This window comes from Podarcis liolepis, assembly GCF_965112155.1.
Source record: "Podarcis liolepis genome assembly, chromosome: 4".
NCBI lineage: Eukaryota > Metazoa > Chordata > Lepidosauria > Squamata > Lacertidae > Podarcis > Podarcis liolepis.
This window is the reverse complement of record NC_139558.1, coordinates 99099347-99111889: the sequence shown is the minus strand read 5'-3', so window position 1 is coordinate 99111889 and position 12543 is coordinate 99099347. Positions and strand designations below refer to the sequence as shown.

Here is a 12543-nt window from a genome sequence, read left to right as displayed (position 1 = left end):
TGAGGTTAGTTGTTTCTTTTTACCATAAATAGAAATAATAAAAGCCTAGCTCCAATGTGTATTTGCTATGAAACAAAGAAACACCCTCATTGCAGCTATGTTTCACCCTGAGTAACGCTACCTGGCTTAGCAAAAGCTTTGCCCCAAAATTGTGAGCAAAGGTTTCGTGATTTGAATTTAATAGCCTGCTTGTTGCTGGTGATACAAGAGGGAGGGGGCAATTTCTGGAGATGCTGGGGTGGAGTTCAGGATCCCAGCAACTCCTTAGGACCTTCCTGAGTCAACAATGACCTCATAGTGGGGGGTGGACTTATGCGCAGGGTTCCCGGTCTCACAGCTGCAGGCTTGCCAGTGAAATCTTGGCTTCCCCCTTGGCCAAATCCTCTTCCTCTGACACTCTCTTCCTCCCCTGAGGCAGCAATGCTGGCCAATATATCACCTGGCCAGTGCCAGATTTACGTATAAGGTAAACAAGCTATAGCTTAGGGCCCCACTCTCTTGGGGCCCCCCAAAAAAATTAAAGGAAAAAAACCTGGATGTACATTTCCAAAACAGAAGATAAAAAACAAATAAAACCTACATACAGCACCAGTGTTTTGTGTTGTATAGGCTCCTGTGATGTAAGTCATGGGCCCCGCCTGCTAGCCTGCTCCCTAAAATATCACTGGTTTGCTCATTTCTATATACAGTGGTACCTCGGTTTACAAACAGTACTGTTTACGAACTGTTCGGTTTACGAACTCCACAAAACCGGTTTGCGAACTTTACCTCAGTCTATGAATGGAAGATGCTGACAGCAGTCACGAAATTAAAAGGCGCCTGCTTCTTGGGAGAAAAGCAATGACAAACCTAGACAGCATCCTAAAAAGCAGAGACATCACCTTGCCGACAAAGGTCCGTATAGTTAAAGCTCTGGTTTTCCCAGTAGTGATGTATGGAAGTGAGAGCTGGACCATAAAGAATTCTGATCGCCGAAGAATTGATGCTTTTGAATTCTGGTGCTGGAGGAGACTCTGGAGAGTCCCATGGACTGCAAGAAGATCAAACCTCTCCATTCTGAAGGAAATCAGCCCTGAGTGCTCACTGGAAGGACAGATCCTGATGCTGAGGCTCCAATACTTTGGCCACCTCATGAGAAGAGAAGACTCCCTGGAAAAGACCCTGATGTTGGGAAAGATGGAGGGCACAAGGAGAAGGGGACGACAGAGGACGAGATGGTTGGACAGTGTTCTTGAAGCTACCAGCATGAGTTTGACCAAACTGCGGGAGGCAGTGGAAGACAGGAGTGCTTGGCGTGCTCTGGTCCAGGGGGTCACAAAGAGTCGGACACGACTAAACGACTAAACAACAACAAACGGAAGCCGAACAGTGGAAGGGCACTGGTGGCGGGAGGCCTAGTTAGGGAAAAAACGGATTTGGTTTAAGAACGGATTTCAGGAACGGATTAAGTTTGTAAACCGATGTACCACTGTATAGGGTGCCTCCATTCTGCATGGACTGGCTGCACGGCAACATGTGCAAATGGCTTGAGATACGTGTTAGGTCCATAAATTGCCATTGAGCATATATTCAACACACAAAAAACCAGCGACCATTTGTTGTTGACAAAGGACAACTGGACATGTAAAGGGCCCCATTAACTTCAGTAGCTTAGGGCCTCATCAAACCTAAATCCGGCCCTATCTTGGCAGCCTTTCTTCGGCTGAGTCTTTTCTACCCTGCCCATAGGCAGAGTGGAACAAGCACAGCAGGACCGACCAACACACAACAAAGAGCAGAAAGGAGATTATGACTGTTTGTACAGATGACAGCTTTAAAGAAGCAAATGGACACTCCCCGATACAACCACCGCCTTCAGAACAGGCACGTGCCTTGGATAGATGATGCACCACAAAAGCTCTGCTGCTGGCAGACTTCGCAGCCCAGGGCGGAGCTGCTTTTAAGCATTGTCTAGGAAGAAGGGTGGGGGACGCGGGTGGCGCTGTGGGTTAAACCACAGAGCCTAGGACTTGCTGATCAGAAGGTCAGCGGTTCGAATCCCCACGACGGGGTGAGCTCCCATCGCTCGGTCCCTGCTCCTGCAAACCTAGCAGTTTGAAAGCACAAAGTGCAAGTAGATAAATAGGTACCACTCTGGCAGGAAGGGAAACGGTGTTTCCATGCGCTGCTCTGGTTCGCCAGAAGCGGTTTAGTCATGCTGGCCACATGACCCGGAAGCTGTATGCCAGCTCCCTCGGCCAATAAAGCAAGATGAGCGCCGCAACCCCAGAGTCGGCTACGACTGGACCTAATGGTCAGGGGCCCCTTTACCTTTACCTAGGAAGAAGGGTGCAGGATCTGCACCCAAGATGAGCATGCAGCCTGTCCTTCTTGCTACACCAGAAGGAAACGGATGCAGCCTCTTGCATCAAGCCAGCTCATCTAGCCAAAAGTGTACAATCTGCTCCAGCAATGACCCTCCGAGGTCTCAGCGAAAGAGTTGACCTGCGCTCCACTTTCTTGTTTTACTACACAGGAAGTTGTGCTCTGTTGTGGGTCTAATCTGCAACAGTTCACTGATGCAATAATAGGTAAAGGTAAAGGACCCCTGGGGGACGCGGGTGGCGCTGTGGTCTAAAGCACTGAGCCCAGGGGTTGCCGATTGGAAGGTCGGCAGTTCGAATCCCCGCGACAGGGTGAGCTCCCATTGTTCGGTCCCTGCTCCTGCCCACCTAGCAGTTCGAAAGCACATCAAAGTGCAAGTAGATAAATAGGTACCGCTCCAGCGGGAAGGGAAACGGCGTTTCCGTGCGCTGCTCTGGTTTGCCAGAAGTGGTTAGTCATGCTGTCCACATGACCTGGAAGCTGTCTGCGGACAAATGCCGGCTCCCTCGGCCTATAGAGTGAGATGAGCGCGCAACCCCAGAGTTGTCCGCGACTGGACCTAGCAGTAAGGGGTATCTTTACCTTTTTAAAGGACCCCTGGAAAGTTAAGTCCAGTCAAAGGCGACTATGCGGTTGTGGCGCTCATCCTGCTTTCAGGCCGAGGGAGCTGGTGTTTGTCCACAGACAGCTTTCTGGGTCATGTGACCAGCAAGACTAAACAGCTTCTGGTGCAACAGGACACCGTGACAGAAAGCAGAGCGCATGGAAACGCCATTGACCTTCCTGCCGCAGTGGTACCTATTTATCTACTTGTATTGGTGTGCTTTTGAACTGCTGGGTTGTCAGGAGCTGGCACAGAGCAATGGGAGCTCACCCCATTGCGGGGAATCGAACCACCAACCTTCCGATCAGCAAGAGGCTCAGGGGTTTAGACCACAGCGCCACCTGCGTGCGTTAATAACTGCATTGGTGGTGGGATTATACTGGAACATCCACACATAATTTGGCATTATTTGTTGTTCTGCAATGCTTCCTGGATGACTACGAGGTAATATGATAGCAATGCCTCAAGGCATGATGGGGAAGATAGACATTATATTTGGCAAGGACCAAAAGGAACAATATGGTTAAAATAAACACCACACACAGGAAGAAGAAACAGGAAGGAGAACTTCACTTGCAGATCGTAAGTTCTTAAATGTGTCAACACAAATTGAAGTTAGAACACTGCAGCTGTTGTATAAGGGAGTATTATTAAGATTGGATTGTAACTGGACTGAATAACAGTTTGGAAGCAGAATTAAAGGGAATTATTATACCTTGAATAATAACCAGGCAGAGGGCCTTCTTGGTGGTGGCACTGGCCCTGTGGAACGCCCTACCATCAGATGTCAAGGAAATAAACAACTATCTGACTTTTAGAAAATATCTGAAGGCAGCCCTGTTTAGGGAAGTTTTTAATGTTTGATGTTTTATTGTGTTTTTTATATTGTGTTGGGAGCCGCCCAGAGTGGCTGGGGAAACCTGGCCAGATGGGCGGGGTACAAATAATAAACAAACAAACAAACAAACAAACAAACAAACAAACAAAAATTACTCTATTGCCTTAATAGCTCTTTGAAAAGTGCACTCCGCACCACTTGCAAAATGCGATGATTTGAAATACAGGGAGCGCCAATGGAGATCATAATCTGGAAGAGCTCACATCCCGACCTGGCCCTGCCCTGGCTTACCGTTCCTCTCGGATTTGGCCCCCTCCTCGTCCGTGTCCTTGTGGGCGGTGCAGTGATAGCCTTTCTTCATCAACAGGTTGCAGAAGAGGATCCCTAGCAGGCCCATCACGCAGAAGACCGGGACAATGGCCAAGACGGCGTACTGGGTGGCGCTCTCCTCCGGCTTCCCCTCTCGGGTTCCGTTGGCAGCCATCTTGTTGTCCCGCCTCTGCAGAGCTTCGGCGTTGCGTGTCAGGCGGGTCAGCCACTTCCTGGATCCTGAGAGGGTAAGGAATTGGGAGAAGTTGGTGGCATCACGAGATCAACCAGAAGGTACCACCAGTCGTGGGGTGACCCCCTCCCTGTCCTTGGCTCCAGCTCCAACAACTGATGGGCTCCCTGCCTTCTGCCATCCCAGTCCCAATGGAAACGAGGCATTTGGACTTTACCATTCCGGCTCCCTACAACAATTCCCAGAGAAGACTGGCAGATTAAGTTGATGGATTATGCTGAAATGACCAAAATAACCGGAAGAATTAGAAATCAGGAAGACCAAAGTTTTAATAAGGAATGGGGGAAATTCATAATTCATCTTACAAACCATTGAAAATGGTTAACATCGTTCATAGGGTTGGAATAACACTTGTAGTTCAATGGTGAATTTTGGATATAATGGAGAAGTAAAAGGTCTGGATAATCACAAAAGATTCAAGAACCACAGGACCCACAAAGGGGAGGAGGGAAGTCCAGGAGATTCTTCAGAATTGTATTTTTATGTTGTATGTTGGATATGTGTTCTAAAAGCTTTCATTTAATTTTATGGGGAAAGAAACCAGCAATTCCCAGATCCTCCCTTTTCCTTGATGCTCACTTACAGTAGGCTTTGAAAGCACAGCTGACCTTCATGGGTCCCCTCTCTTTAAGCAGAGACGCTCAAAGGCTTTATTATTATTTACTTTATTTTATTATTTATCAAACTTATATGCTGCCCTTCATCTGAAGGTCACAGAGCGGTTGGCAACATAAAAACAACCAAGCCCATTCCATTGTGTCAAATGCCTTTTCGCCACCTGGAAGTAAAGCAGTGGTGTTAACGGCGCAGGGTGTGCAATCAAATTAAAACACTCTTTGACATCACATCCTGGTTGTTCCTACTTAAAACAAAATCCACATTTCACCTGGAGATCATTTCTGGGTGTTCATTAGAATGCATGCTTGTGGCAGAATTTTACAACCTGCCTTTGCCACACAGGCATGCCCGACGGATGAATCAACCACGAGTTTTTCAACATTTGGGTATCAACAATTTTTGCCACAATCTGCCCTGCAGAAATTCCTGTTGCAACCTATGTCTGACTAGCTGTGATGCTTTCACACCTCGTGTTGTAAGGAACCGCAATGCACCCCTCGGACCTGTTCTGGTATTTGACAGCCAGACTACACAGAGATGGAAGCGGGAATCGCAGGGCTTGGAATTTCCTGCCTTTCTACACCACCTTGTTCAGAGTAGTAGTAGTAGTAGTAATAGTAATAAAGGCAAAGGTACCCCTGCCCGTACGGGCCAGTCTTGCCAGACTCTAGGGTTGTGCGCTCATCTCACTCTATAGGCCGGGAGCCAGCGCTGTCCGCATACACTTCTGGGTCACATGGCCAGCGTGACAAGCTGCATCTGGCGAGCCAGCGCAGCACACGGAACGCCGTTTACCTTCCCGCTGGTAAGCGGTCCCTATTTATCTACTTGCACCCAGGGGTGCTTTCGAACTGCTAGGTTGGCAGGCGCTGGGACTGAACGACGGGAGCGCACCCCGCTGCGGGGATTCGAACCGCCGACCATGTGATCGGCAAGTCCTAGGCACTGAGGTTTTACCCACAGCGCCCCCCGCGTCCCTTAGTAGTAGTAGTCATAATAATAGTAATAATAGTAATAGTAATAATAATAATAATAATAATAATAATAATAATAATAATAATAATTTATTATTTATACCCCACCCATCTGGCTGGGTTTCCCCAGCCACTCTGGGCGGCTTCCAACAAAACACTAAAATACAATAACCTATTAAACATTCAAAGCTTCCCTAAACAGCGCTGCCTTCAGATGTCTTCTAAAAGTTTGGTAGTTATTTTTCTCTTTGACATCTGGTGGGAGGGCGTTCCACAGGGCAGGCGCCACCACCAAGAAGGCCCTCTGCCTGGTTCCCTGTAACTTGGCTTCTCACAGCGAGGGAACCGCCAGAAGGCCCTCGGCACTGGACCTCAGTGTCCGGGCTGAACAATGGAGGTGGAGACGCTCCTTCAGGTATACTGGGCCGAGGCCGTTTAGGGCTTTCAAGGTGAGCACCAACACTTTGAATTGTGCTCGGAAACGTACTGGGAGCCAGTGTAGGTCTTTCAAGACCGGTATTATATCGTCTCGACGGTCACTCCCAGTCACCAGTCTAGCTACTGCATTATGGATTAGTTGTAGTTTCCGGGTCACCTTGAAAGGTAGCCCCACATAGAGTGCATTGCAGTAGTCCAAGTGGGAGATAACCAGAGCATGCACCACTCTGGCGAGGCAGTCCGCAGGCAGGGAGGGTCTCATCCTGCATACCAGATGGAGCTTATGGCACCTCCATGGACAGCTGTGAGTCCAAAATGACTCCCAGGCTGCGCACCTGGTCCTTCAGGGGCACAGTTACCCCATTCAGGATCAGGGAGTCCTCCACACCTGCCCGCCTCCTGTCCCCCCAAAAACAGTACTTCTCTCTTGTCAGGATTCAACCTCAATCTGTTAACCGCCATCCATCCTCCAACCGCCTCCAGGCACTCACACAGGACCTTCACCGCCTTCACTGGTTCCGATTTGAAAGAGATACAGGTTTCAAAAAATCTCTCAGACCCACCCAGGAAATCCCAAGGTTTGCACATGCACTGAGACACACTGAGGTGTACCAAAGGGCACACCTGACAAGAAGCCAAAGAGAATTAGCATGATTCACTATAATCAACTTTTCTTCATGTGACACAAGAGAGAATATCAGGTTGTAATTAATCCTTCAAGTTCCACTCAGCGCTGTGTTATATACACGCCGTTGTCTGTTTTTAGGACCCGCCCTGTTTTCGTGATTCTAATTTGCTTTAAGCGGTTTTCGATGATGTACTTTGAACTGTGGTACCCCACCCTGGGATCTGAGGGTGAAGGGCAGGAAATGATAATATAGAAAAATAATAATCAGAGAGAAATAGACAAAAACCAGAAATTTAGCAACTCTTGGGTTTTTATTTTTAAATAAATGTACTTGCCCCGGTAACATTAACATGTCACTTTAAAGCAAGTCATGACATGGTATAACTGCCTGGAATATTCCCCCACTGCCACTCACATGGGGAAGGGAGCATTTGGGGCAATGACATCACGCCCCACATTTCAACGCAACACAACTTTCCCAGGAAGAGAATAAGAAAGGAGCACAGTAGTCAACTCGCATTTCTTGCCTCTCCCTATGAAGTTCCAGACTCTGAGGCTCCTTCAACAGCTGTAATATTTATTAGTACACTTGTACTCTGCCCTTTAGGGGACGCGGGTGGCGCTGTGGGTTAAACCACAGAGCCTAGGACTTGCCAATCAGAAGGTCGGCGGTTCAAATCCCCGCAACGGGGTGAGCTCCCGTTGCTCGGTCCCTGCTCCTGCCAACCTAGCAGTTCGAAAGCACCTCAAAGTGCAAGGAGATAAATAGGTACCACTCCGGCAGGAAGGTAAACGGCGTTTCAATGCTCTGGTTCGTCAGAAGCGGCTTAGTCATGCTGGCCACATGACCCGGAAGCTGTTTGCGGACAAAGGCCGGCTCCCTTGGCCTATAGAGCGAGATGAGCGCACAACCCCAGAGTCGGTCATGACTGGACCTAATGGTCAGGGGTCCCTTTACCTTTACTTTGCCCTTTAAATTTCATTTATTGCATTGGAGATTTTGTAAGCAGAGCTGCCACCGTGGTATACAAGATAAAATGCAAAAGATAACAAATTCAATGAATGAAAAGCGGCGGAACTATTTCTACAATTTTATCCCACTGCATAAAATCATAGAATCGTCAAGTTGGAAAATACCCCAAGGGTCATCTAGATGTCAAAGAGAAAAACAACTACCAGACTTTTAGAAGACATCTGAAGGCAGCCCTGTTTAGGGAAGCTTTTAATGTTTGATGCATTACTGTATTATTTTAATAATCTATTGGAAGCCGCCCAGAGTGGCTGGGGAAGCCCAGCCAGATGGTGGGGTATAAAATTATTATTATTATTATTATTATTATTATTATTATTATTATTATTATTTCCAACCCCCTGCAATGCAGGAATCTCAACTTGCAATCCCCCATCCAACAACTGGCTCACACTTTTTAAACGAAAACATCTTCCGGAGGTAGCTAAATATCACAATGTGAGGCGCTTGTCTTATTCCAGCTGGCAAATGATTCCAGAGGGCTGGAGCTGCAACACTAAAAGCCTCTTTTCTAGGACAAGCTAAGCGCACCTCTGGGGAACCTGGTACTCTCAGCAGTGCCACACCTGAGGAGCACAGTTGCTGAGGAGAGCATCTTTTATGTCACTTGGTTCCAAGTCGTCCATCAAAGAACTGAAGGTAACCCAGGTGATCTCCCACCCAGGCCCTGAGCTGCTTCACTTCGGCAAGACAACCTAGCCTGCAGACCACGCCCAGCCAGCTCCTTCCCTCTCCAGCTTGATTGGAAATAAAACCTTCCCTTTTTGCACCTCCGCCATCTTTTGCTCTCACCTGAGCATCCTGGGAGGCCTTTGGGGGAAGACAAACAAGGCAAGCAGGTGGCGTTTGGGTCTGTCTCACCTTCAGGGCTATAATATCTGTGGGTGGGAAGAAGAGAGATGATCAGGTTAAAGGCTGGTATCTCAGAGATGTCCCAGAGACACTGGCGTATCCCACCAGGACAAATATCCCCAACAGGTCCCCTCCAGACTTTGAAATTTCACAGCTGGATGTACATTTCCAAAATATAAGATAAAAAACAAATAAAATAAAACCTACATACAGCAACAGTGTTTTGTGTTGTGTAGGCTCCTGAGATGTAAGTAATAGGCCCCGCCTGCTAGCCTGCTCCCTCAAATATCACTGGTTTGCTCATTTCTTATGTGCAAATGGCTTTAGATACCTATTAGGTCCATAAGGCAGGCCTGTTTAGGGAAGCTTTTAATGTTTAATAGGTTATTGTATTTTAATATTCTGTTGGAAGCCATCCAGAGTGGCTGGGGAAACCCAGCCAGATGGGCAGGGTATAAATAAATAAATAAATAATAATAATAATAATAAACTATACAACATATGTTTAACATAAACCAGCAACAATTTGTTGTTGACAAAGGACAGCTGGACATATAAAGGGCCCTTTACCTTCAGTAGCTTAGGGCCTCATCAAACCTAAATTCAGCCCTGGTTGCCATTATCCTCACTTAGTCTTCTGCTGCTGCACTTATAAGTCACAGCAACACAAAAGTGTCCCATAAGTCCCATCCGATAACTGCTAAAAGAGGTGCAAAGTCTTCGCAGGACTCCCGTGTGGCTAAAAGAGGTGCAAAATGGGGGACAGAGGGAAAAATCCCACCGAAAATGCTAGAGGATAAGGGAAAAGGCAAGGGTGGTGGGAATCTCCTTTTCCACACTCTCCAAAATCGACGTGGGGAATTTGGATTAATCAGCAGCCCGGAGTGAGCAAAAAACGTGACTAAGGGGTCATCTAGTTTCTCCCTCCTCCCTCTAGCCTTAAGCAAAGCAGGCTGAGTTCAGCCGAGAGCTGGCGATGAATCACTGATTCCTGCCCCATCACTTCCTCCTCACTGGTTTCCCGTCAAGATGTTGGGATTCCGGCTCTTCCTGGTACGCGGTTGTCAAGTTTTGCAGACTGCGGCATTTCGGAACTGTTGCTTTGCTGCCTCTCCACAAGGACTCCCTTCGTGGGCGATCATAAACTTTCAGGTATCCCCAACCCTGATAGCATTTCCGGCTAGGGATGGGAACACCTCAATATTGGTCTCTCCTTTTCTCCGTTCTACTCATTCAGCTTGCTTTCTCCCCCTGATCCTGTTCTCATTATTGCAAAATTGGCCCAGAATACACATTTTTGCAAGCACTTCTCATTCTCTCTCTCTCTGTGGTTTTTTTGGACGCCATTTTCACTAAGAGACGCAGTCCACGCACACTGCACCCTAGAACACGCATTTTCATTCACATTACTTGGCTGGAAAAACGTACTGGAAAATTAGGAGAAAGTGCAAATTTCAAGGGACGGCGGTGTTTCGATGCAGGCAAAGTCTGAAGAGATGTGAATTTAGCAAGTACAGTGGTACCTCGGGTTACAGACCCTTCAGGTTACAGGTTACAGGTTACAGACTCCGCTAACCCAGAAATAGTACCTCGGGTTAAGAACTTTACCTCAGGATGAGAACAGAAATCGCGTGGCAGCAGCGGGAGGCCCCATTAGCTAAAGTGGTACCTCAGGTTAAGAACAGTTTCAGGTTAAGAACGGACCTCCGGAACGAATTAAGTTCTTAACCTGAGGTACCACTGTATGCCTTTTAAAAGTGAAGCGGATTTCTGTCCCGTCCCGACTTCCAGCCCAGGCACACCAGAGCCACAAAATTATGCACACCTGTGCTTGCTACCTTTCTCTGACACTGAACACATCAAGTACTATCCAAGAGGGGATGGAGTCCCTCTTCCAAAACCAGTAAGAATAATTGCTCTTAAAATGGGGCTATACAGTGGGGGGAGGGGGCAGAAGCCCAGTTTGCAACCCTTCTAAAAATATTATTCCCTCTCTGATTCTTGCTTGAAATGCCCCAAGCCATCCCAGGGACTGATGAGTCCCTGCCTATTTGAACTTCAGCATTGCTGTGGTATCAATGGCATTGAGACCTCCTTTTGCACTCACACCCCTCTCTGCCTGCATTCCTGAGATCCTTATCGGCATCAGCTGACCTCCCCCAGGAATGTTGCGCATTGAGGCTGGACTGAATAGCAGGCCACTAAGCCCTGGGGTATCGGAGGGCCCTCTACCCACCAGCCCGGCCTGCTGTACAATCTGGATCGCTGATTCTTCGACCTGGGCTCTTTGGGAACCTATTACAGGTTTAAGAATATAAGAACATGAGACAAGCTGGGAACGGTTGGCTCCTGGGTGAATTAGGAAGTTTAAGATCCTCATAGCTTTTGGAGCATATGTACTCCATATGGAGCATATGGAGTTTCCACTGAAATGAGGCTGTTTTAATGTTGTATTTTAATCTTGTTTTTTAAGCTGTATTTCAATCAATTGTTTTTATATTTATATATTTAGCTGCCCTGAGCCCGGTCTTGGCTGGGGAGGGCAGGGTATAAATAAAATTTATTATTATTATTATTATTATTATTATTATTATTATTATTATTATTATTGCTACTACTACTCAGGCACTGCACAAAATAATAATAATAATAATAATAATAATAATAATAATAATAATAATAATAATAATAATAATAAAAATAAAAATAAAAATAAAAAATACCCTGCCCATCTAGCTGGGTTTCCCCAGCCACTCTAGGTGGCTTCCAACAGAATATTAAAAACACAAAACATCAAACATTAAAAACTTCCCTAAACAGGGCTGCCTTCAGATGTCTTCTAAAAGTCAGATAGTTGTTTATTTCCTTGACATCTGACGGGAGGGTGTTCCATAGGGCAGGTGCCACCACCGAGAAGGCCCTCTGCTTGCTGAATTGTGCTCGGAAATGACAGTGGACATTTGCACAGAATGAATATGAATATGAATGAATGTGGCCGTTTGCGCAGAAAACACAGGCAAGAGTTAAGTCATGATAGAAGTACGGTGGTACCTCTGGTTGCGAACAGGATCCGTTCCAGAGCCCCGTTTGCAACATGAGCAGAACGCAACCCACGTCTGCGCATGCCGCGATTCGCCGCTTCTGCGCATGATGTCATTTTGAGCATCTGCGCATGCGTGAGCGACGAAACCCGGAAGTAACCCATTCCGTTACTTCCGGGTCGCTGCGGGACCTATCCTGAAAGAACCTAACTTGAACCGAATGTAACAAGAGGTAAGACTGTACGAGGGTTGCAAACAGGTTTAGCAGGACCATCAAGGGCAAAATAAAAACAGATCAAGGGGCTGCGTCAATCAGCTGTTGCTAAAAACGTAAGAAGAGATTGCTGGATCCGGCCAATAGCCCATCTAGCCCCGCAATCCTGTTCTAACGGTGGGCAAACAGAGACCTGTGGAAGCAGGTCCTGAGCGCCAGAGCAACTGTCCTTTCCTGTGGCTTCCAGCAATTCAAGCATTGCTGTGCCTCCAGCTGTGAAGGCAAACAGCATCGGCTTCCTGGCTGGTAGCCATCGAGAGCAGTCTCCTCTGTGAGTTTGTCTAATCCTCTTTTTAACGCCATCTAGGCTGGCAGCCACC

The 12543-nt window shown here is 47.2% G+C and overlaps 1 protein-coding gene across 7 annotated transcripts in view; it reads right to left on the bottom strand.

Moving 5' to 3' along the window:
- The window catches only part of RELT (RELT TNF receptor), an 82409-nt gene that overhangs the window by 17078 nt on the left and 52788 nt on the right, over window positions 1-12543 (bottom strand). For all 7 annotated transcript variants that reach the window (XM_083499800.1, XM_083499798.1, XM_083499797.1 and 4 more), the window contains 2 exons: window positions 8849-8934; window positions 4098-4355 (listed from right to left, as the gene is read on the bottom strand). In XM_083499800.1, the coding sequence (XP_083355926.1) occupies window positions 4098-4355; window positions 8849-8934 (344 nt within the window). The remainder of the gene's footprint in view (window positions 1-4097; window positions 4356-8848; window positions 8935-12543) is intronic.